The sequence below is a fragment of the Ammodytes marinus genome (genome assembly GCF_949987685.1).
Source record: "Ammodytes marinus genome assembly, chromosome: 20".
NCBI lineage: Eukaryota > Metazoa > Chordata > Actinopteri > Uranoscopiformes > Ammodytidae > Ammodytes > Ammodytes marinus.
The window spans coordinates 12,252,435-12,278,248 of record NC_137224.1 but is presented as its reverse complement, the minus strand read 5'-3'; the positions used below and the strand labels follow the sequence as shown (position 1 = coordinate 12,278,248).

At 40.3% G+C, this 25,814-nt stretch overlaps 4 protein-coding genes across 5 annotated transcripts; 3 read left to right on the top strand and 1 right to left on the bottom strand.

The window, feature by feature from the left end:
- Positions 1-6,739: 6,739 nt before the first annotated feature.
- LOC307266927 (ferritin, lower subunit) lies at positions 6,740-9,012 on the top strand. Of its 2 annotated transcripts, none has more exons than XM_080049062.1 (5): positions 6,740-6,850; positions 7,461-7,564; positions 7,748-7,894; positions 7,975-8,100; positions 8,433-9,012. In XM_080049062.1, the coding sequence occupies exons 2-5, from the start codon at positions 7,463-7,465 to the stop codon at positions 8,580-8,582; spliced, it is 525 nt and encodes a 174-aa protein (XP_079905188.1). In that variant the 5' UTR covers positions 6,740-6,850; positions 7,461-7,462; the 3' UTR covers positions 8,583-9,012. The 2 variants fall into 2 exon arrangements, with proteins under 2 accessions (XP_079905188.1, XP_079905189.1); XM_080049063.1 differs by having other exon boundaries at positions 6,819-6,850; positions 7,447-7,564.
- Positions 9,013-11,722: 2,710 nt separating this feature from the next.
- LOC307266919 (synaptotagmin-1-like) lies at positions 11,723-15,349 on the top strand (the record flags this gene model as incomplete). The annotated part of the gene is made up of 8 exons (XM_080049052.1): positions 11,723-11,921; positions 12,883-13,058; positions 13,157-13,255; positions 13,377-13,544; positions 13,674-13,841; positions 14,034-14,148; positions 14,916-15,049; positions 15,140-15,349. The coding sequence occupies 8 exons, from the start codon at positions 11,723-11,725 to the stop codon at positions 15,347-15,349; spliced, it is 1,269 nt and encodes a 422-aa protein (XP_079905178.1).
- Positions 15,350-16,390: 1,041 nt separating this feature from the next.
- On the top strand, positions 16,391-21,200 carry dnaaf3l (dynein axonemal assembly factor 3 like; the record flags this gene model as incomplete). Its single annotated transcript, XM_080049051.1, has 11 exons — positions 16,391-16,472; positions 18,267-18,373; positions 18,478-18,571; positions 18,691-18,845; positions 19,253-19,444; positions 19,561-19,683; positions 19,757-19,879; positions 19,980-20,124; positions 20,459-20,573; positions 20,753-20,827; positions 21,059-21,200. The coding sequence occupies 11 exons, from the start codon at positions 16,391-16,393 to the stop codon at positions 21,198-21,200; spliced, it is 1,353 nt and encodes a 450-aa protein (XP_079905177.1).
- Positions 21,201-21,482: 282 nt separating this feature from the next.
- Positions 21,483-23,104, bottom strand: LOC307266924 (troponin T, slow skeletal muscle-like; the record flags this gene model as incomplete). The annotated part of the gene is made up of 8 exons (XM_080049057.1): positions 21,483-21,528; positions 21,789-21,829; positions 21,915-22,005; positions 22,104-22,213; positions 22,381-22,494; positions 22,597-22,674; positions 22,811-22,927; positions 23,030-23,104. The coding sequence occupies 8 exons, from the start codon at positions 23,102-23,104 to the stop codon at positions 21,483-21,485; spliced, it is 672 nt and encodes a 223-aa protein (XP_079905183.1).
- Positions 23,105-25,814: the final 2,710 nt, after the last annotated feature.

Below are 25,814 nucleotides of genomic sequence, written 5' to 3'. Positions count from 1 at the left end.
ATTAACTTAATTCCAGTGGTGTTGACTTTTAATTCTTAAGCAAGTCCTCCTTAAGTAACCTCTGGTCCCGTCTCATACTTGCAAGTGACTACATAAAAAGCTGCTTCTCCTTTTTGGCTTTGAACAACCAGAGGGACCTTTGCCCCGCCTGTCACTTCCTTATTAACGGTCAAAGTGCGTTGTTTTCACATATTTATTAGTAGTTATTGCTTTTGGCTGCTGTAGGTTTATGATGATCACTTTAATGTTTGAGACTGCCTGTGTTCATTTATAAGTGTATGAGAATGTGTGTGTCTTTGTGTGTGTGAGAGAGAGACAGAGAAAGAGAGAGAGTGTGTGTCTGTCTGTGTGTGTGTTTGGACTATACTTTAACAAAAATCACTGTGATCTCTTCAGTTGCTGGTTTCACAGTACAGTAGATTTGCATGTGTTTGTTTTTTTGCAGTGAGGCTGTGATATTTATAGCTTATTTGCGGTTGACATATAAAAGGAACTGCTTACTTCACCAACAGATTTTAACAGAACATGAAGTCATGACAGTGTTTATGGTTCCATATAATCACACTCAATAAAAGCATCATAAGTCAAAGAAAAAGTTATCCATTGGGGAAACAGGAGGAGGAAGTCAACCTTGATAAATCCTCAGTTTTCCCCTCATCCGTGACATGTATTATATGATCTCACTAAACTGAACTATAATGAGCTTCTTCATTTTATCCTGAGCACAACTAGTGCTCATAAAAAGTCAAATTGTTCTTCAATATTCATGCAAACTTCCTGTATTTTATCTGGCTCATATCTGCATGATAATTTGCTTTTTTTGGCATTTAAAAGCCTGCACTCTAAAGTTGTTGACTAGTTAAACTAATTTGTTTGTTAATTTACAGCTTATGTTTTCTGAGTCTTATCAATCCACACAAAGTTCAAAATTCATCAGGTTTCCACTTGGATAAACAATTGTGAACGTCAAGAAATTGTCAGCAATAAAACTGAGCTCATGGTCGTGGCCCCCAAGTCACTGCTCAGGAAGGTTGGGGATCTTCTTCTGGAAGTGGATGGCTGCTCTATCACCCCATCCTCCGTAGTCCGCAACCTGGGTGTCCTCCTTGACCCCACCCTGTCATTTCAGTCCCATATCAAAAATGTCACTAAATCTGCTTTCTACCACCTGAGAAACATTGCAAGACTCCGACCCTCACTCTCAGACTCAGTCACTGAAACCCTCATCCACTGCTTCATCTCCACCCGTCTGGACTACTGTAATGCCATCCTCACAGGTCTCCCCTCCAAAACCCTGGACCGACTGCAATATGTCCAGAATTCAGCTGCCAGGGTTTTAACTGGCACTAAGCCCTGGCAGCACATCACCCCCACCCTGATGCAGCTCCACTGGTTACCAGTTAAGTCCCGGATCAAGTTCAAAATCCTCCTACTCACCTACAAGTCCCTGCATGCTCTGGCCCCCCGTTACCTCTCTGACCTCCTCCATCCTTACACCCCCCTGCGGTCCCTCAGGTCCTCTGCTAAGGACCAGCTGGCAACTCCCCGCACCACTCAATACCTTTGGGGACAGGGCCTTTTGTGTGTCTGCCCCCACTCTGTGGAATCTGCTCCCCCTCCATATCCGCTGTGCCACTTCAGTGGAGTCCTTCAAGAAGCTCCTGAAGGCACACCTCTTCTCAGAGGCCTATGACCTCTAACCTGCCCCCACCCCCCTGTGTACACAATCACTGTACTTCCCCCCCTTTTTTGTGAAGCGACCTTGGGTACCTTGAAAGGCGCTATATAAATTCAAATTATTATTATTATCATTATTATTATTATTACCTGTAGCTCCAATCAGACTTTGCTGTTGTCACAAATAAGCAGAGTATAGAGAAACTACTTTGTATGTATTCAAATGTAATGCTTGAGTTTTCCTCTGCACACAGTAAGAAAAAAAATACATAACAAATACAGTATGTGCAAATGCAGAAAAAATATACAATTATATCACTATCCTATACATTTTAGGCGGTTTTGTAGGTTGTCGCACCCAGGTATGATAAGTCATACTGTGTAGAATCTGTTTACTCGTTTACTACTAATTTACTTCATGACAAGTTTTCTGCTCTTGGATTAAATTTGAGATTTTTTTTTCACTCCTGTTCCCTCTACAGATTTCAGCAAGTACATATTGTAACTGTGCTGCTTGTGTCATTTTATCCACCCACTAGGACATAGATTAGCATTCACTGCAGGACTTTAAACCTTTACTTTAAAACCCTGCCTGCTGCTCATATACATGCACTGGCTTTTGATGTGATGAGGTAGCCCCCATGCATTTGAATGTGTCGACCACTAATGGTCCGCATTGCTTATCATTACATGTTCAACTCTCATATCTTCATATGTGTTTTGACTGATCACTATGCAACCCTTCATAAGTTGGTCAGATACATTTTTTATGCAATATATGGCCAGTTATTTAAAAGAAAATGTGATACAATTAGCTGATATGATATAACATTACGCCGTTTACAGTACACATTCAGTTTAGAAATATGTCATGCTTCTCCAACACAAGAGGTAGCAGTAGAGATGCACAGTGAATGTAACCATACATAAACCATAGATAGTATATAGATATAAATACACAGACACTGATGCTGTATCTGTCCTGGAAAGCATTCCAATCTAATATGTTAGAGAAGACCTGGTTATCGAACTGCAGCATTAGTTTGCTGATGATTCACAGAGGTGGTATTAATGTAAAGTTTTGTTGGGTTCCAGCACATCAGGGAGTCAAAGGAATGAGGCAGCAGACAAACTGGCAAAACAGCATTACAAAAGGACATACCATTATCAATTCCACTAGGAAGGAGAAGGAAATACCTAGGGGGCAAAACCCCTTTTTTTTTAAAAACAGACGTGGAGCGTTGTAAAAGGTTGTTCACCAGAAATGATATCCAGGACATTCCAGGATCCCAACCTGGGTGGACAACCTGGTCAACTATAGCTGCTGGAAAGCTACAGCACGCCGATAGAGCAAATCAGAACCACTGTTTAAGTGAATGGGGGTGGGCTAATAGGGATTTTTTTAAACTTATAGATATCATTATGAAACTTTGTAAGTTGATTACTGACATTAAAACAACAACTTTTTGTATTACAGTGTGGTAACCATAGGTAAGCTATTACCTTATATGCCTGACAACGCCACCTCCAATTTGATGGGCAGGAGGAACCCGTTTACAATAGCTATGAGTGTGTCGTTTTTACCGATGTATCTTCCCCTAACATGAACAATGAATGGGAGGCATGAATTGGTGCAAAAATATATCTTATTTATTGAAGACTATAGATTAAAACCCTCTTAAGAGAGGGATGCAATAGTAGACGTCTCAGATGACAGCTTACTCTCCTTTTGGTATAAAAAGGTCTGGTCCGCGCGTGCACGCTGAATAGCCACTGTGGAGGACAAAAGAAACGAAAGCAACAAAAGCCAACACCAAACAAAAAGGGAAAACACATGCACTATCTACAAAATATGTAACATAAGAAGTAAATAATAAGAAATGTGCATTTAGCAATACATAAAGTGTCAAACCGTGCAGTCCCACCACAGAAAGCTTAGACATGTGTCGCCACGGGCCCAGCCTTGTACAGAGATCCCTGAAATGTAGAAGGAGAGTAATCTGAGTCACAAAATTCTAGCCATAAGAGCTACTAACGGGTTCTACCAAAATAAAACAAACAAACATAAAGAAAATATAAAAAACTGTAGAAAACAGTGGCTGGCCTGGTCCCTTTTAAAAGAACAAAACAAAGTACAATTAGTTGCCAGCCCGATGGTATAATCAGCAAATATTGTCACCATGTAGCTTAGCCTACTTTGTAGGAGTAGCCACAACATACACACTAGTCCTGCCTGTGGCCCAGCAATTCAGGAAGGAGGGGTGAGGGACTTCCACTCTATGATATAAAAATAATATTATAGAAACCATGGCTAAAAGTAAATAAAATACAATAAAAACATGTGTGCTTAGTTTACCCGTAATGGGGCTTCTTACTGGCCACAGCAACCCTTTGTCACGTTCAGTGACCTGAAACAATACAATAAAGACGGGTGATATAAAACGGACATGAACTAAAAACAATGCAGTAGCGCAACAGGTTATAGAACAGGTGGTTAAAACACTCGGAATTACCTGCCGGAACTGGCCCCAGTTCTCTCCGTTAAGAGAGGAAACGTGTGTCCTTATCGCTAGGCAGCAACGGCCGGTGAGAGCCGAGGTGCACACAGCAAAGTAGCGAGAGGGAGTGTGTTGACACCGGCAAACTTTTATTGCTTCCTGCCTAATTGGCAGGCCGGTCATGTGACAGTCACGTGACTTACTTCATGATTCCCACAACAGTATTTTCCAAAAAGTTTGAATAAATATGAAAAATCATCAATATCTTACTAATGATGCGTAAATTTGCATATCTGCAAATCCCTCAAATCTAGATGTTGGACAAAAGCCAATTTGTTTTTAAATTTTGAAAACAAAACAAGTGTCCAACTGCCTGAAGCTTTTCCTAATCACAGTTCAAATTTGATCAATAACCCATAGAAAATGAATTTTTACACTGTTTTTTCCAAGGGAATGTCTAGCCGTTTCCTAAAATACTAGCTGGAGACTCCAAAAGGACACTTTTGGTCCATGGCACATGAAATGTAACTGTGTAAAAAAATTATTTTCTATGGGTTATTGATCAAATTTGAACTGTGATTAGGAAAAGCTTCAGGCAGTTGGACACTTGTTTTGTTTTCAAAATTTAAAAACAAATTGACTTTGTTTTCTTCCAACATCTAGATTTTGGGGCTTTGCAGATATGCAAATGTAGGCATCATTAGTGAGATATTGATGATTTTTCATATTTATTTAAACATTTTGGAAAATACTGTAATACAAAAAGTTTTTGTTTTAATGTCAGTAATCAACTGGCAAAGTTTCATAATGATATCTATGAGTTAAAAAAATTCCCCATTCACCCCCATTCACTTAAAGACCTACTTCACCGGTTGGAATATGAAGGTGTATTGAACTCGGAGATCCTATGTAGTGTAAATGTGCAAAAAAAATTAAATCGGATCATCCTAGCCTGAGAAAAGGCAGAAAGAGTGTTTCATGGTCTCACTGTCTAACCCTACATTTTCCTTCTTGTGACATCACAGTAAGGGTCAGGATTAACAGGACAGCTGGGCCAAGGGAAGACTGAGGGAAGACTGAGGAAAGAAAAACCTCATTCATTATATTATAATAGTGATTTTATAATGGTAGAACGCTGGTTCCGTATGGGTGAAGTATTCCTTTAAACAGTGGTTCTGATTTGCTATGTCGGCCCACTGTAGCTTTCCAGCAGCTTGATGACAAGGTTGTCCACCCAGGTTGTGATCGTGGAAGGTCCTAGATGTCATTTTTGGTGAACAACCTTTTACAACGCTCCATGTCCATAAAATCACTTTGCCCCCTGGGTAAAAAGCAATAATTAAGAAAAAAGGATTGAAGATATGACAGAAAAGATGAGAGGATGATCAGAGGGGGACACTGACAAATCTGAGAACAGTGACATAAAAGAAAATGTTTAGCACATGTACATCATACTACTGCAATGTTCCAAGTACGAATTGCCGAAGGAAATATTGCAGGGTAAAGTCAGAGAGACAGAACGGGACTGGAAACTGATGGGTATACTGGGATCAGAAGGAAAGGAAGAGGGTATTAGAACAGCAAGGTGGGCTCTTTTTGAGTTTCTGTGTGATACAAGGTTGGTGGGTAGAATATAACTTTTTGTTTTGTTTTATTTGTTTGATTTTTTTACCCAGCTATACTGTAGGTCAGGGGTCTCCAAACTACGGCCCGCAGGCCGCCCGCTTTTTATTGGCCCGCGGCCGATTTTAAAAATATAATGTAATATGGCCCTTTGAAATTTTTTTTTTTTATTTTTTTTTTGCATTTCTTAGTTAACCCACTAGTGCAGGGGTGTCAAACACTGATTGATTGGCCCGTGGCACATTTTAAAAATATACTGTAATATGGCGCTTTTAATTTTTAAATAATTTAAATGCACTCATTATATTACAGAGAAATATGTCCCATAAAAGAAAATGAGCAACAAGCCCATCCCAGGGGACCCTGCATAATATTTTATTTTAAATTAATATTATTATGGAAAATCTATGTGTCCTTCTCCAATAGCTTCTAATTCATCTGACACAGTGTCTCAATTTTTTTTTCATACAAAATTCTTCAGATTTTGCCTCTTAATTTCCCTCTCAAAATGCACCAGATTCATGCATTTCACTTTAAAAACTTTAAAAAATCTCCCGGGGGGGCATACCCCCGGACCCCCCTAGGAGGGTCGGGACCTCGGCTGGATACTATTTTCACCCTGCTGGACATTGGACGCAAAGGCAGAAAACACTGGGTGTATCATTGGCATATAAACAAGAGGGGAAATGTGCAAGGAAAGTGTTGCCGTGAAGAAGGATTACAATTTACGAAGACACTATGAAACTAAACATCAGAGCAGCTACATGTCCTGATAAATGTGTTATTTTTGCAAAGTGGCCCGGCCCTTCGTAGATTTTTCTGTATGTGGCCCTCAGTGAAAAAAGTTTGGAGACCCCTGTAATTGATATTTTGTTACACACTCTTGTACAGCAGATGGCAGTATGCACCTTTAAGGTTGGTTTGCGATCCGCCAATAAAATAGAGAAGAAGAAGAAGAAGAACGTTTTGGGGTGTGTAAACAACAAGATAAAGCCAGCCGCTAGCTACTACAAGGACTGACACGGTGGAGTAACGTTACTTTCCCAGACCAAGTAAGTGACTAAAAGCAAGGTAACGTTGACCTGTTTCATTACACTTTAGGCTCTGCTGAAACACCAGTGTATTGGTGTTAAGTTTATCAATGTATTTGACACTAACCTAGCTAACCTTAGCTAAACAATCAGCGTGAAACTTTATCTAGAGAGGCCAGCGTTAGCTTGTAAGATGGTGTGTGCAGTGTAGCCAATTCTTGTTGAAAGTGTTCCACAAACGAGCAACACTCGCAGCTTTAATGTCGTCGGTACTTGAACTCAAGCTCAACGTAACTGTTAACAATAGACTCCAACGTTAGCGCAACCTGATTTGACACCTGCCTGGAAACGTTACAGCCCACTTGAACCCATTTCACCTACAGCACAGCAAATTACGACACTCTTGTTAAACACCAGTTGCATAAAAGCAGTCGAGCGGAGAAGCGCATATCTTTAGATAAGCTCACTTGAGAAGGAGTCAGCTAGCTGAGAAAGGAAAAAGGTAAGATGACTTGTGTCGCAGATGCAGGAGAATAGTTTCCTGTAACACACTTCTGTCTGAAGATAAGTAAGGATTTTGGTCTAAACTGTCTGGCGTTGATTCACATTAATAGTAGTTTCCTGTTTTTAGAAATGCAGTCTGTGGTGAAACAAAACCTCCATTCGGAGACCGAGGCAGACGTCAACAAACTCATCAACATCAAGCTCAATGCATCCTACACCTACCTATCTCTGGTATGATAACATGTTAAGTCGACAGCCGTATAGTTCATGTGTGTAGTAGTATTTGTTATTCAATGTATTTCTATCATATTATCACTGTAAATTTGTTTTTGCATTGATACAAAATAATTTTTTTTTTTCTTTTCGTGTCTGCACTTTAATCCCTTTAATAATACGTTTCTGTCATCTTTCTAGGGGATGTATTTTGACAGGGATGATGTTGCCTTGCCAAAATTCTCCAGTTTTTTCTTGGAGCGCTCGGTGAAAGAGAGGGAACAAGCCGAGAAGCTGCTGGAATATCAGAACACAAGAGGAGGCCGAATTGTGCTTCAGACCATTGCTGTAAGTTTTCAAGACGTCATTGTTTGGGATTTTATTTGTTTTGGTATGACGTTTATCCAAATATCAACCCTCTGTTCTAGAAACCAACTAGAGAGGATTGGAGAGGTGGTGTGGATGCTTTGTCCTTTTCCCTGGACTACCAGAAGTCCCTAAACACTTGTGTAATTGATGTTCATCGCCGAGCTGGCGGCAACACCGACCCTCATGTAAGTCTGGCCTTGTTAGATAAATGCAACTGCCATTTGTTCAAGGGCTTATGTTCAGTTGTGAGACAGTGAATACCGTTAAATAAACACATACAGGCACATTATTTTGACAAAACAAAACAAAAACACACATATACAACACATAAAAAAAGCTTTTTGTGTGAGTATTTTATGAGTGGTATGGGTTAAGCTAAATCACAGCCTGGATGATTTGAGGGTTGTTCCAACTAAATATTTACTGTGTCCTACTTTATTAACCATTTCATCAACTTTTTATAGCATGTGTTTTACATTTAACTTGCACTCACTGTTCTGTCTTACTTTTTCTGTAGCTGTGTGACTTCCTCGAGGAGCACTTCCTCATCGACAGCCATGACACCATCAAGAAGCTCGGTGATTATGTCGGCAGTCTGACCCGCATCACTTCGTCCGAGACCCACGGTCCTATGGGAGAATACCTCTTTGATAAACACACTCTGTAAAGGTCACAGCAGCATAGTGACACAAGCTCCATATTTCGAAAGCTATGTCAAGGTAAAGGGGCAACAGTCTCCCACATGCTGCATTGATTTTCCGTTAAGAAAACTACACAATATTTTCATATTTTTTACTACAAACTCCAGAGAAGTTCTAAGCAAAATAACAGAAAATACCTCAATTATTTTGAAAACCACAGTGGGATAATATATTAGTTATAATAATAACGGTGCTAAAAACTACCATTTTCATCTGATGTTAAGATTAGTTCATTGTTAATAGAATTGGTTGTATCATGTGCCACGCATTCCAGTTTGTCAGAGTCGTTTAACCTTCACAAATATTTTGTAAAAATGCATCGTATTTTGAGAAACTAAATCATTTAAAGATTTGGAATACCATTGAAACATTTAATAAAGTCAGATTATGCTAACATATTATTTTTGTGTCTTCTTTTTTTTTCTTCTTCTTCTTTTTTACAACCAGTTTAACATTATGTCCATATATCTGATCTGTTATGCAGTTTAAATGAATGGTACATCTGTCCCTATAGAACAAAGTAAAGATAACAGTGGGACTTTGCTTGCTCACTGTTGGGGTGGGAGCTTAATGTTTAACATACGGCTTCCAGACATCTTTGTGGTTAAAAAATGGCTATGCTGCTTCTTGGTAAATTACATGTTTCAGCAAAGATAAGATTCAAGTGTAGAAGTATGTCAACAGAGTGCATCACATCCAGACGTATGTCCTGTTTTGCTCCGTTAGTGTTTCAGTAACATCTAGTGCTGCAACACACCCAAGATGAATGAAGCAGATATTGTAGTTTTAAAAATAAATAATAATACAAAAAATGGATCAGGTCCTCATTTCTTGATTGATTTGGATCAAATAGTCTGTTTGACCAAAATAAAATATTATGACTGAATAAGTAACACCATTTGGGTATAAATAAAAGGTTCTGCTCTATTGTGTGTACATTTTATTTTAAAGGAGCCCTCAACAGGTACATTTTTTTTTGTTAATTTGCTGACCTCACTGATACAAAAGCCATGTGCTGATAAGACCTTATACCATACACACTAAAAGGGAAATATAATGCAACCCAAGTACAACAGGCATGCAATAAATGCTATACAGCTAACAATATTTTGTGTTTGTGGCTGTTAAAGAGTTTTTCTGAAGTATGTTTCCCTCTGCAGTAAAGTAAGTTATCCGTTAGCGGTACCATGTTGTACTGGAGCCTCTTAGATGTCCAGATGTAGTGTTGCAAACACGTGGCACCATGCTTGGGGATTACACTTCACAGTGCGCTAAATGAGGATGTGTTTTGTAGTGTAAAATGGTAAGCCAACGTGATGGGGAGGATGGAAAACCACTCGCAGTGAAAGTTGTCAGTAGATTGACAATTGAGTGTGAGAGCTACGCTGAGGGGATTAGTGAAGGGTCTGATGCACTCAAACTCCTCAGTCTAATGTATACAAACAACGTCCACTGCAGTGTCTCATCAGTTTAATGAGCAGTCACTCTTCCTACTCAACAAGTAGATGTGTCAAATTGTTCAAATAGTGAAATTATGAAGACGTATTAGTCACATAGTAATATAAGAACTCTTGTTGCTCTCGATGCATCTTCAGTCAGACGCATGAAGCAACAGATGTGTTTTCAGCATTCTAATATCAGTGGGAGGGGTGGGGGGATTAAATCGCAACACTACTCTAGTGATTTGCCAGTGCTTTAGCGTTGATCGAAAGGCTTGTAGGGAGCCTGCCAGTCGGAATCATCTGCTTACAGAAGGAACAATGGGTGTGTGAGGGCTCCAACAGGCCACAGGGGACGCAACAAGAATTACACTTTGAACTAAAAGTTGCTCCAAAAGCTCTTTCTATAAAGAGGAAATTAAGGAACACATCAACAGGTAAGCTGAATATGCATACAATTTCAAAAATGTCTTATGATTAAATGCATGAGCAAGATGCTGCACAACCTATGACAAAAAGCTAGATTTCTCTGTATTTTTAAATGGTAAAATCCAATTTTGTACACTTATTGAACTCGTTAATCTCTTGACTAGCCCTTTTGATGAGATTGAATTGCTTTTAGTTTCCTATGAATCTGCACAAAATCCTCGGCAGTGGCGAAGTGGGTAGGAAGATTGCCTCTGGTGTGCAGGGTCGGAGGTTCGATTCCCCGCCTACCCGCCACATGTCGAAGTGTCCCTGGGCAAGACACTGAACCCCAAATTGCTCCCGATGGTTCAGAGAGCGCCTTGCATGGCAGCTACTGCCATCGGTGTATGAGTGTGTGTATGAATGGGTGAATGTGGTAAGATATGTAAAGCGCTTTGGGGCCGAGAAAATCGGCTAGAAAAGCGCTATATAAGTTAAGTCCATTTACCATTTACCCCCTATTAACCTGCTGATAAGAGCTGCCTAGAATGTAAATATGGCAATAATGTTTTAATTCAATTCAGCATTTTCTCTGTCAAAGCAGCTGCAACTAGACAAATGTGACAATTGCCCTTAAAAGGCAATTTAATTCAAACAAAAAAAATTCAAGTACCATATATTTACTTGAAATTATTGTTTTCTTTTTATTATAACTAATCTTCAAATAAAAAAAATTTAGTTTCCGTCCATCTTGCCGGCCATTGTCCAATGGACTTTCTTTTGAATAAACATTTCCTTAATAAACATTTACAGACAAATAAACATTCATATTTTCATTCCAGAAAAATCTCCAAGGACAGAGAAATGGAGGAGGAGACCCACCCCTATTAATAAAGCTTTGAGAATCTGGGATTTTGGATTAATATTGCAGTGCCAGGGTTAAATCCAGTTACGTACATAGACTGATGAGGGAAAAATGGGGGTGGGACATACAGGGGGGATTGAAAGCATTGGTTATGGGGCGGGGGGACATGACAGAGAGAATGACAGTAACTGAGGGATTAAGGTCAGCCATGTTGATCATCGGGCTTAGAGATGTCCTATGCATCTGAACTGTACTGCAACGCATGGACATAGGGGATTACACATCGACACATACGAAGTTGTGTTAACTCGCACTGTGAGGGCCAGCATGACAGAAATCCAACCAACACCACATGCATAAATGCACTGACTGCACGACTGTTTTGACAGCAGACATGCGGTTGGCCAGTGCCGGGGTCCGTGCCCGGAGGGCTGCTGAACCTTCTGAACCAGAATCAGAGGAAGCAACAGAGCCAGTTCACCATGAACACTCCCATTCAGAACATCATGAGAACTCCCATACAGAACATCACCCCGGCCATGAGTACAAAGACATGAAGGAAAAGTTCATGAACGAACTTGGTCATCTGCCAAGTAAGCCACATTTACAACATGGTCACATGTTGAAATAAATTGTATAACATGGTTCTTTACTGAAAGAGAAAATCCACCAATATACAGAATTAACATTATGATATATATATATATTGCATTATGATATAGATTATGACATTTAACATATTTGTATTTACCAGTTCAGTCAAACTTTAATGAATTCAAAGTCTAAAAGGGTTCAAGGTATTGTGTATCTAAGGGGGGAATTATTTCAATAAGTTAACTACACTGAATGTTTTTGAAACATTCAACATAGTACAAAGAATGAGTTACAGGAGTCGAACCAGTTTTCTGGGTCATTATTCTAACCATAAAAACAAAAAGGAGCATGACAATTGTTTTCCGCTCAGTTGACTACTGCTAAGTAGCTTCAAGTAAGCCATTTAATAATGAAGTGCAATGCTGAGGACTGTGGTTGTACAGGGCCACTCCCAGCTGGGAGTGTGTTATTATGAGATTGTGGTGAAGGGTGTTGCTGACAACACACATTGCAGCAAAGTGTCCTTAGATTAACATGTGTTTAAGAAAATGTAGGGTCAAGAACCCTCAAGTCCATTGTTCCACAGAAAGACTACATCATATTTTAATAGTGTCATATTTTCTGTTAACAACATTACACAGTACACCTTTGGTTCGGTTTCTGAGCTTTGAAAAATAAGTTTATGTTCGATAATATTGTTGAAACTAATTTAGATTTTTGTAGTGAACTGACTTATGAAAGTGTTTTTTCCTTTGATGTAAACTCAAAATGTTAAACATGCGTTTACTTAAAGATTTAAATAAATGTTAGTTTTGTTAAAAGTTTTCCCACAACATGATACTATTGTGAGTGTAAAGGATATTAACAGAGGATCAGACTTCCACAACTTTCTGCAACAATAAGCGTTCTGCATACAGCGAATAAAACAGATGAGTGAATTTACTTATTTTCTTTTGGTAGTTCCCATGTGGGCGATAGGAGCCATTGTTGTGGTGGTCCTGGCTTTGGTGGCCTGCTGCATCTTCTGTGTTTTCAAAAAATGCTTTGGGAAAAAGAAAAAGCCCAAGAAAGTGAGGGAGAGGAAGACGGGTCGCCGCAAGAAGGAAAAGGAAGGTGAAGGAGAGGCCGGAGAGAAGGTATGCCCTTTCCAGTAATGTATTCTGATATAGTATAATCTTACCTGATCCAGAGCTCCCCCATTAATGTCCCATGCACTGATGTCCTCATCTTGTAGGAGGGGGAGGTGAAGAAAGAAGGGGAGGAAGAGGAGAAAGAACAGGAAAAGCTTGGCAAGCTGGAGTTCTCGTTGGACTACAACTTCACCGACTCCCAGGTGGGTCCTGAGCAAAAGGGAATTCATTATTAGTTTCATCAAAGACATTAGAATGGAATCAACTTTAACGTTAGCCTTGCCCTGGTCATTCTGACTGACACTTGTTCTCTTTCCTCTGAAGCTTATAGTGGGTATCCTCCAGGCTCAGGACCTGGCTGCTATGGACATGGGGGGGACATCAGACCCCTATGTTAAAGTCTTTCTGATGCCAGACAAAAAGAAGAAGCATGAGACCAAAGTTCAACGCAAGAATTTGTGCCCCGTTTTCAACGAGACTTTCATCTTCAAGGTACGAAGACCCCCCGCCCCCTACCCCAAAGAAACGTATAGCAGCAGTATCATTTTTTATTATCTCCTGTCTCCACTGTCTATCTTTAGATATTGTACATCCCAATCATGTAATAACCTCTCCTTCTAGATCCCGTACGCAGAGTTGGGCGGAAAGACTTTGGTGCTCCAAGTTTTTGACTTCGACCGTTTCTCCAAGCATGACGAGATTGGTGAGATAAAGATTCCCATGAACAGTATTGACTTGGGCCAGCGGATGCAAACATGGAGAGACTTGGAGAGTGGTGAGAAGGAGGAGGTATGATATAAACTGTGTTTTAACCAGTAAGACTAAAATTGGATGATAAATATGTGCACTTCAAAATGTATATATCTCTTTTTACATAGATTTATTCTAGATATAAATAATAAATGTATAGCTTCTCACAAATAAGAGGTCATGATAATCAGAAGTTTTATGAAAGTTGTCTTAATATTTTCCTTTCAGGATGAAAAACTGGGCGATATTTGCATTTCGTTACGCTATGTTCCCACTGCTGGAAAACTGACGGTGAATATTATGGAGGCAAAGAATCTGAAGAAAATGGATGTTGGTGGCTTATCAGGTAAATAATCCACTTGTTATTAATCTGCCAGATATCTTCTTAAGGCGAGACACTGTAGGTGAATAGGGTAACATTTTTAACTTATAGATTTCATCATGAAACATTGCCAGTTGATTGCTTACATCACAACAACAATGTTTTATATTGTTATTAAGTTTTTCAGAAAATGTTTGAATAAATGTGCAAATTTGGCAATATCTAATATTATTATGCGTACATTTGCATTTCTTTAAAATCCCCAAAATCTAGATGTTAGATAAAGCCAGAGTTAAAATCTTTATTTAATTTTTACAACATATTAGAGTCCAACATTTTTACAGAATAGATTTTGGATACAGCCTTTTTTCATTTTTATAAATCCAAAAATATTATGTTCTAGTCTTAAAAATGCATTTACAGCATGTTTTTAAGAACTTGAATTAACATGTGAACAACTCCTACTTTTATATCTTCAGAATAGTGCTAAGAATGATAATGGAAAAAGTAGTTGAAGTGCTTTAGAAGTTAAGATTTTTGATTTTTGATTCAGACTATTGTATAAAAAAATATCATTTTGAGATAATGGTCGTTAAAGATGGTTGTATAGACGCAAACAAACAAGGTTAAGTAAAATAAACACCTTCATTTACTATGTTGTAAACATTGACAAGCTGTGTCTCCCCTTAAATACCTTGTACACTGGCTACTTCAACAGACATGAGTCTCATGAGGAAGTAAAAAAGCCCCACAAAATACACCTATATCACCATCTTTTACTCTTCAATCAGATCCGTTTGTGAAGATTGTTCTGCAGCAAAACGGGAAACGGATCAAGAAGAAAAAGACGACAGTCAAGAAAAACACACTAAATCCTTACTTTAATGAGAGTTTCAGCTTTGAGATCCCCTTTGAGCAGATACAGGTAGGCTGTGCCTTTGTACCTCTTAAATGTATCGGACACTACGTGTTAATGTTGGAAATTATCTTTATAAAAGTTTTTTTTCTATTCCAGAAAGTGCAGGTCGTCATCACAGTGTTTGACTATGATAAACTTGGGAGCAATGACCCCATTGGAAAGAGCTTCATGGGTTATGGGGCTACAGGAGTTGGCCTGCGCCACTGGTCAGATATGCTAGCCAATCCCAGACGTCCAGTAGCCCAGTGGCACACACTCCTGCCAGAAGAAGAAGTTGATGCCGCGCTCAAATTAAAACCTCGTTAGAGCCACATCTTGTTGTAAATTATTGTTAATCGCGATGTTTTCTCGATTTGCATGTTCTGTGTTCCATTATGTTTATTTAAAAACACTTTCATTTGTGTGTGTGTGTGTGTGTGTGTGTGTGTGTGTGTGTGCATGTGTGCGTGCGTGTGTGTGTGTGTGTGTGTGTGTGTGTGAATGTGTGTGTGTGTTTGTTTGTGGGATGGACAGACAATTTTTGATATTTGGTTCTCCTCTCCTATTCACCTTATACTGTTAACCAATATTACTGTACTTGTATACCTGGTGAACACTAATGTATATGTGCATCTTTTGTGTATAGTCATGCATGGGTAAAATGGTCAAATGTGAATTTCAGTATTATTACTAATGTTCTAAAATTGTAGTGGTATCTAGAGACACATAGAGCTTCTACAGTAGCCTATCCCATTACTCAAAACGCCTGTTGTAATGTTCTGGATTGTTTCAAATGCAAATAAACCAACAATGGACAGTTTAACAGTACTGCTTTTCTTATTCTCCAACCTTCAAACTGTGAGAAGCAAATAATAAAGCACCATTGTAATCTTTAAAATATAAAAAGAGAGGAGTAGCCTATTACTATCCATCAACTCCACTCATATCACCGGTAGATGGCGACAGTTCTTTCCATTTAGAGTCTGTTGCATGGCAACCGAACTCAAACTTTCTGTCCAGACCATAGACTTATTATAAAAGGTCCAGACAAGTTAGCTTAGCTGTAAACTTCGCACTACAGACGGTGAGTTTTTACTAACACAAAACAATTGTTTAGTATAGTAAGTGGTTGCAGTTTCTGCTTATGACAATATAGTTAGAGACGGTTTTGTGTCAATGGATAACAGCTTCATGAATAAGCTAATACTACATAATGATAGGACTTGGACCATGTAGGTTACCGGTAACGTTGGTGCTAAGCTAAGCTATCTCACGTGTACTGACAGTAAATACATTCAAATTGCCACTCATGGGTCAGGTTGTACGGCTCTGTTTGTATTTTTCTTTCGGCCACTTGTAGGCTACGGGATGAGTGCTGGACGGGCCTCTGAGGGCGCGGGCTGCATCACTTGGTGGGGCTTCAGTCCTGCGCGCGACTTGCTGAGTACAGGTGAGAGCGTGTGCACGAGGACAGTGAGGCAGTGGCATGGACGGCATGGACCTATTAGGGCAGTAGTAGTCTCGCAAAGCCAGACCAAACTACAGCAAGTAGTAGGGTCTGGAAGCACTCTGTTTAGAGCCGTCTATTCGGGTGGGGAAACCGGGGAAACTGGGCTAGCCTGTTTGTATTTGTTTAAACCAATCACAATCATCTAGGGCGGGGCTAACCCCGGGAAGCAGCAGCGGTGTCCTGCAAAATAGTGCCGGGGGGGGGACTTATTTTGATGGAACGTCTTTACGTCCAGAGACTGTCAGAGAAATGGCTAAACCCGCAAACGCCACACAAAAACTATTAAAGACAAAAGGAATATACATAGTGTGTTGCTTTCTAACCAGCATGTCAAGACACCATACACTTTAGCCCCCGAGGAGCTCACGGGATAACTTAACCGGAGTTAACTAGCCACCCACGTAGTGTTATCTCTGGTAACATTATCATCGGCGGTTGAGAGGACGGCTACGGCGGTCGAGTAGAATTTTTAGCATTCGAGAACTTATGTCACCACCTCCTATCGCTGTAGTCAGAGCCGTAGTCCGTCTGTTTACAGGCAGAACAGGGTTTTGACGTTGTGAGCGCTACACCAACTGCAGCAAGTAGCCGTAAGAGTTGCTAGGTGATAGTGGAAGCCGTTGGAATCTTTCCCCGTCGCTAAAACACCGCTGCATAGTCCCTAATTCACCAAAGAAAGGGAACGGCGGATCTTAATCTAGCTGGTTCTAAGGTCCGGTGCTCAATTCAAACCCCCACGCTTCATTTTCCAGAGTTTATGAGGGTATTTCTGCCCGGGGGTAGTTGTACAATGAAGTTGGACAGCTAGGCTAAGCTAGGATGCATCCCGGACCGCCGCCGCCAATATTATTATCCCGAAGTATCGCCACACTTTATATCTGTCTACAGTAATGTGACTTCTCACACCCTGTGTGTGTGTGTGTGTGTGAGAGAGAGAGAGAGAGAGAGCGCTGCACATAAGCACACGGGTTGACTGAGCGAATTGTTTCCGAATTTGAGGGGGATCACAATAGGGGAAAGCCAGCAACCGGGGGCTGCGTAGCTTTTCGACGCAAGCGAATAGACGCTGGCGGAAGTGGTCATGCCAGACTAGGGCAGTAGTGGAAAGTAGCTAAGTAGTTAGTTCAGGTATTTAGGTAAAGCTGTGAAGTCTTGTTACTTGACCTTAGTATTTCTATTTAACGCTTAATTTACTCCACTACTAGAGAAATATTGTGTTTTAATCCACTAAATTATGACATCAATAGTTTATTTTCAGATTAATTTACATACAAAACATGAGCTGTTTATGAAAATGTGATGCATTGTTATGCAATGAACAGTTGGCTAAGGATTTTAATCTTGCTTCATCAGTAATACTGTATTACTTTAACACTATAACAGGGGCCATTCTGCCCTTTAAGTACACGTAAAGTAAATTGTCTTTTGTAACATTTTGAAATTGCATTGAATAGAAGTGTTCCTTTTTATTTTGTCCATTCTATTTAAATAGTGCAGGGGATTATGGGCTGGATATCCTGAAAAACGTTATTTTGACTAAACCTTTCTTTTGTCAATGCATTATTTTGGGACCAGTATGGAACATTTCCTATTATACATTTTTATTAAACAGAAACAGCTTTAATAAAACCATGCTTAAATGGAATGGAAATCTTACCACACATTTAATGCCAACTGTTGATACTTGGTTTGTTGGGACATGCTGTACTGTTTGCTTTCTCTCTCTGTGTCTAGGCGCTGTGAGACCTGAAGGGGAGGTCAATGTTTTACTGATTGGAACTGGAGATCCACGCCATATTTTGAAGAGCATAGCTGGTTTGCAGGACAAAGAAAGCCTTCATGTGAGCCTCAGCCTCTTAAACTGTCTTGTTTAACATATGGGATTGGGAACATATTGGTATGCTCTACTGTGAGCTACAAACATCTTCTCTCTGCTCTACTACAGGTGTGGGTGATAGAAAACAGCATGTACGAGGTGGCTAGACAAATGCTGCTCCTCTACCTGGCTCTGCTGCCCCAGGAGAGCATGGGAAATAATGGTGGGTGGGATTTTTGTGACATTCTTAAAATTACAAATGATCTGTAGAAAATATATATAAATGAAGCTGGTTGTGTCTTCAGCTATTAGATTAGCTTTGCCGTGGCTTTTATTTTGCAGAGAAGACAGAGGTTTTCCTGGAGCTGTTTGGGAACAGTGAGATCCGCAGTCAAACAGAGGAGACACTGAGACGTGCAGCCTCACAGCTCTCCCTGTCTGTCACCGAAACACTGGAGACAGCCACACACTCCTGTCTGAACACAACTCTTCTCAAGGTTGTTACATTAAACCTATCCTCTGTGTTTCTTAAAGCTATAGTGCATACCTTTTGTATAGATTGATTGATTTAATTTTATTCCAGACACAGAGAAAAACGGTCCATAATACAATACAAAAACAGTAAAAAGACAAACAACAATAAAAAAGACTAAAAAAGATAGAAATTAATGTCGATTACATGCAAGCCATTGCTAAATGAGTTGACAAATTCCCCACAAAACTCACACACCACTGATTTAAGACCTTTTGGTTGATGTTCTTTGCTTAAATCGGACATTGAGGCCTTCTCAGATAAACCCATGTGAAAATAGACTTGGAATACAGTGCATAATGGGTGAAAGTCGGCTGTCCAAGTGCTCGACAAATTCAAAGATTACTGATTTCTTGCTAAATATCTTTATAGTTCAAAGAGCGAGATGAGCTGGCCAGGATAGTCAAGCTCTGGACCCAGACTCAGTCTTCATCTAAGCGTTCAGCTCCCATCTTAATGTCCAAAGCCTGGGATTATCGGGTCAGGCAGCACCTTGGAACGCGCTACGACTCCAAGAGGGGCTGCTTCGACTGGGACCTCAAAATGAAACTTCACGAGAAAGGGGTATTGGAATATTTTTGTGTGCTTTTTTTTTTGTCTATTCAAACTGGCTTCCAAGAAATTGCCCATAGAAGTTTTGTATTAGGACAAATAAGGATAGACCCCGTCTCTATCTGCAGTGTGGTGTCATCAAGAAAGAACAATATGTGCGATGGAGGGAGCGGGGTTTGGCGTTCGAAATGAGGGAAAGTGTCTACCAAATAGCCAATCCAAGTTTGCTGTCTTCACGGGTGTTCATTCAGGTAGGTGTCTGTTTTTTCTTACACAATGCAGCAATACGAAGACATGAGATTAACTTGGTGCATGTCTACACAGAAAAGGGACAAAATGGCTGTCAGGGGCTACTGGGGGGACATTGTTTCCAGCCCTTACCTGTCATTCGGCATTGAAAGTGATGACAAGAGCCAGCTGAAGACACAGAATGGGCAACACATCAAGGTAAAATATCCACTTCCCTTTGTTGTACACTTGCAGTAAGATTGGCATACACTGAGGAACATGTTATATATGTCCTCCTTTCATTCCCTCACTCCCACAGACAGCCCAGGATATCTCCTTCACAAATGTACAGGCATTGCTCCAGACACTTTCCAGTAGAAGGGGTTGCCCCCCTACATCTCAGTCCAACGGGGAGATAGAGGACCTAGCCACAGAGACTGACCGCAAATCTGTCCCTGTAAATGGTAAACAGCTATTAGCCGGTCGTGTGGCTTCAGCCGATTGTCAGTACAGCGTAGGTCAAAACAGGAGTAGCGGCTCACGCAGTCACAACTGCTGTTTAAGTCACAGGGAAAAGGTTCAGACTGAGGTGCATGAGTCAGATTATGTTGAATACTTTACCTGTTTCAGTGTGTTTTATTGTTTTAACACATTAAGTAAATAGGGAACCAGGTGGTTTTCAGTGTATGTTAAATCTCCTCCCATTCTTCTGATGGAAGTCTCTCTAGCACACAGAAAACAGTGACTGCATATGAATCTTTTAGGTTTTGGAACTGAATTTTCTCAAATCCTCCTCAGACTTGATGCATCTGGACGGGGTCTCTGTGACCTTCCTGCCTATGGACTCACTTTGCAAACTGCCAGAAAAACAGAAATACTCCGACTTCTTCAACGTCATCTACTTCTCTGCCAGGTAAGAACTGGTTTAATACCTCTAATTACTACAAAGATAATTCTACTCAATAAATCGTACATATTTTCTAACATATAAATACAGTTACTCAACCTAAAATAGGATCCCTTTCACCTGACTCCTGATACGTCCATGTTTCATTTCTGTATTTGTGTTCCCTCTCTGTCAATGCTTTGAAGCTGCGTGCACCAGATTGGCCCGACGATGAGACAGATTGCTGCACCAGACGCTGTGCTTGTCGTGGAGTTGGCCAAGTGAGAGTTTTTATAGTAACAGGGCGTGTTGCCATGGTGACAGTACAGTCACCAAGGGTACAGTGACTATGCCATCTAACGCACAAATGCATTTGAGTATTCATATATCAAAAAAAAGAAAAAAAAAATTTTTGTTTTTTGCTACACAGCTAAATCCACTGATGAACAATTAATAATAACTGTAACCAACATTGCATTAAAGTTGCATTTGTGTGTTTTTGTACATCTCAGGTACATTTTGGACCTGAACAAAGAGCAGGAGGCAGGCTTTGCAGGAAATGTGACGAGCATCGCGCTGGAGGCCGGATTTGAGCCGTGGCATGAGGGGAAGAGTGATGGCATCCATGCTGTTTTCATACCACAGAAGAAGTAAAGGTGGTTCATTTCAGCTGAGCTGGTTACTCACGTTGTCCCATTAGCAGTGCGTATAAGCTCTACATTTTTTCCTGGTCTGAATTTCAAAGAACAAAAATCTGATTGAATTTCCAATTTGAATGGAACATTTAAATTTTTTATGTAGGCTACATGTGCATTTTATAATTACTGGTGTGATTGCGAGTGGATGTGTTTCAATAAATGACACACACACAAAAACAATCTAAAGTCCTGAAACTAGTGAGTCGACTTCTTGTTTATTTTTGCCTCATGTATGTGTTCACTTCCAGCGTCCACCAACCTTCCCTTTACCATGGACCTTTTTGCTGCATTGAGACAAAAAAAGAATAATACTTAAAATGTAGAAGTTGATTATGAACAGTGATGAGTCCCCACTCCCCAGAGAAATGACCAGCAAGTGTGACTGACTGATTTTAGAAAGGGAAGTGGTCTCACTTACTTCCCTTTCTGCCCCATCACTATCTCAGATGTGTGCATCCTGTACATCTGGAACATTTGCATGTTTGGCATTCCATCTGTGTGGGTATGTTTGTTGATGCAAAGTAGTTATGCAGAACTGACTCACAATTTCTGAGCATGCTGGATCCTGTTCAGGAGGACATTGATCTGAAAAGAATAATGATTTAAAATACAAAGATTCTGAAATTTTTAAGATACCATTTTTTTGTTTAGTCTTAGCTGATTGGCTCACCTCATACTTCTGCCTCTTAATCTTCTCAGTCAGATCAAACTTCTCGGACTCCAGATGGTAGATCCATTCCCACATCTCCTTGGCTCTCTCTCTAAAACAAATATATACTGTATGTTGCCAGGCCTTGCCAGCTGCTACAACATGGAGCTGGTTCAAAATGCATGACTCTTAAATGGACCTTAAACTGACCTCAGGCCGTCCTCTCTCATGTTCTCAACATCCAGCGGCTTACGTCTCTCTGCCAGGGTCTTCTTCTTGATTTCCCTCGCAGTTTGCCTTTTGCCTCGCCGCTGCTCCACCTGCAGAAATCAAGCGCAGCTTTGCTTTCTAGGAGGATCAGACACACATGAACTCTCACTATCGTGCCGAACGCTTCTTCTATTAGATAATACATTGTATGCACTCCATATAATTGTAGTATACAGTGACACACCTGCAACCTGCCTACTAAATGTATTAGTCTGACCTTGGCCAGGAACCCTCCAAAGTGAGCCCCCATGTTGGAGAGCACTTTCTTCTTCTTGGCCTCATCCGCTGCCCTCTTCTTGGCCTCCTCGTCCTCTTTCCTCTGTCTCTCCTCCTGGGGGAAGTCATCTTCACCTGATTACTGCAGTTCCCTTTACTTGAATTGCTCTATTATCACGATTAAACAACATCATATGAGGTGCAAGGTTAGGGTTACCGCAATCCGTGTCTGTCTGTACCGCTCTTTTTCAGCCCGCACACGCTGCTGCTCAGCTCTTTCTGCCCGGCGGCTCTCCTGTAACAGAGAGAAACCATGGCAGCTGCACATATAACTCACTATTGCTGTGGTCAGAGTATCCTGACAAATCTCTCCGACAGAGAAATAAACAGTCAAATAAACAGTTAGGAAAGCGGAGTGGGAAAGGCAATACAATCCTGTATTTGAGTCCAATCAGCTCCTCTTCCTCCCTCTTCCTCTGCTCAAAGTGGACATCAATCAGAGTCTGCAGCTCCATAAGATCTTTCTCCATCCTTTTCCTGTGGATATCCTAACAGGGACCAGCAGATACACGGATCGAGATTATTTAATGCTTTTTCTTGTGCTGTAATCGTGTAATTGTTCCATTGGTGGCAATGCTAAAGTAACATACATCAAAGTCAACCCTGTCCCCATCAGGGATTTTAGGGGCAGCAAGTTGTGTGACCAGTGACCTGTAAAATAACATGAAGGCGTATCAACATATATATATATTACTTATTTGTGATGCATTTAGTGTCAAACTTTTGAGAATATGTTATGTATATATAATATTCCCATGTAATCTTACTTGTATTTTGGGCGTTCTTCTTCAACATGACAGCCAGAGCAGCAAGGGGAAAGTATTAAGTATCAGTTCCTTTTTCATATATTGATTTACTGTAAACCACAGTTTTGTTTGAACACAGATACAATCAGATGGAGCTCAAATAGTCAAAGGGACATTGAGCAAATTTGAATACATCAGAATGGCCATAATGTATAACTATGATATGTGTACTGCAATTTAAATAACCCCCTGTGCCCAAGGGGGTTAATTAAGGTTCATAGTGTTCCATTAATTTTTCATTCAATTTCAGTTACTGTGTTCTACTAAACCACTGTATGAAACATTCACAATGGCTTTCATAATCTGCTGTTATAATCTGCATTTGAATGTGTCATGTCTAAAGAAAGGTCAATACAATCTGTCAACACAGTTCAGTGTCAGTCTTACCTCCCTCTCCCTGCTCCTCATCCTCTTCTGGATAAAGAAAAAATTACAGTGAATGATTGGAGATTAAAAAGATCAAACTTCTTATTGAATGAATGACTAGACGTCCTTACCCTCCTTATGGCCTCTATAAAAAAAGAATAAAAGAATACATCAGACAGGCCATAAAACAAAACCTTCTGTATATAAATCTGGTTTATAAATATAAATATATATATACATAATAAAGTGTAAGTGCTGTACATAATAAAGTGGCCGGTGAATATATCTTCACCGGCCACTTTATTATGTACAGCAGTTCATTTTCTTGTTAACACATATAACTAATCAGCCAATCACATGTCAGCAACTCTATGCATTTAGGCATGTAGACCTGGACGGGACAACTTATTAGGGGGCCAAGCCCGAGAAGGGCTGGGACCGCGGAATGCAGAGCACCGCGGTTCCCAAGCCCTGCGGGGCAGGGAACCCTATTGTTTTTGTTGGGCCTTTTATTCTTCCTATTATTATTCCATGCGTAAAAGTGGTGCTGCAGCCCAAACCATAAAGGGTTGGGACATGCCACTTGCATGGCTTATCCAGGTCCATGGTACGTACGCAGACAAAAAAATTCAGACCTCCCGGCCACTAGGTGGCGCTACAGCATAGGAAAAACATGTTTTGGGCTATAACTTCCGCACCGAAAGTCCGACAGTCAAAAACTTTGGTTGCGTTCCGAATCGCATACTTTCTACTATATAGTATGTAGAAAAAAGATTTAGGATGTCCCGATTCTTGTGGCCAGATTTAGGATGGTTAGAATACCCGGATGGTCTACTTCATGCGGCCAAGATTGTTAGTGTTGAAAAGTGCATCCTATTTGGGCGATTCTGACCCACAATCCAGTGCGCACGTGAAGTGACGTAACATCGACGAAGCCTATAGGTCCATGTTATGAAAACAAACGGGGATGCGACGGATATAAAAGCAAGAGGCAAGATCAAGGCGCAATGTTATGATGAAATAAGAGAGAAAAGTATGTCCCAATAGTATGTCTACTGCATCCTAACTAGATTCTTTTTATCGTCGGATGTAGTATGTAGAATAGAAAAAAGAAAGAGTATGCGATTCGGAACGCAACCTTTATATCCACAGATGCCCACAAGTCAGCTGCATCTTTTGAGATAGGCCACGCCCATTTGCGTATATATACATTTTTCGCTACATCGCGAAAACTGTGTCAGTCACCAAAACATACTCCTCCTACAGTTTTCGCCCGATTTGGACGAAACCAAAACCATTATGCTCTACCGACTCCCACGAGCAAAAGTTGGTCAAATATTTTTTCTACGACCATTGGAAGACCAAACGGTAGCGCTTTAAAGATTTGCGAAAATCCGTAAAAAAAAAAAAAAAGAGGGATTTTCTTGAAACTCAAGGGAGACTATCATGGGGCATACTTGAGTCTATCGAAAAAATATGGGCAAGAAATTCCTTTGTGGGCCGGACTTATTAAAAAAAAAACTTTTTCAATTTTTTTGCCTGTTTTCGCCATTTCCTAAGTCTTTCGGCAGGAAAATTCAAAAAAGTGTCTTTACAATGGAGAGGTTGAGAATTTGATTTTGCTATAACTCCCCAACCGAACATCGCACATTGAAACACTTGACATCCACTTGTTTGGTACATTGAGCTGCATCTTTCTATCTAACGTAGTTTTGCGAATGTCCTCCATAGGGGGCGCCAAAACCACAAAAAGCAAAGAAAACGCGTTTGGGGCTATAACTTCCACACCGAACATCCCACAGTCAAACACTTTATATCCACAGATGCCCACAAGTCAGCTGCATCTTTTGAGATAGGCCACGCCCATTTGCATATGGGATTTTCTTTCGCTACATCGCAAAAACTGTGTCAGTCACCAAAACACACTCCTCCTACAGTTTTTGTCCGATTTGGACGAAACCAAAAGCATTATGCTCTACCGACTCCCACGAGCAAATGCTGTGTAAAGAATTTTTCTACGACCATCGGAAGACCAAACGGTAGCGCTTTAAAGATTTGCCTATTAGCTACCTTTTACCAAACTGCTCCTAAATCCAAAACGATTTATCCTATTAACACCAAACTTCACACATGTGTTTGTCCTATGGTTCTCAGGCTGGTTCTACTTTTTCCTTAAATTGCTCCAAAAGGGGGCGCCAAAATC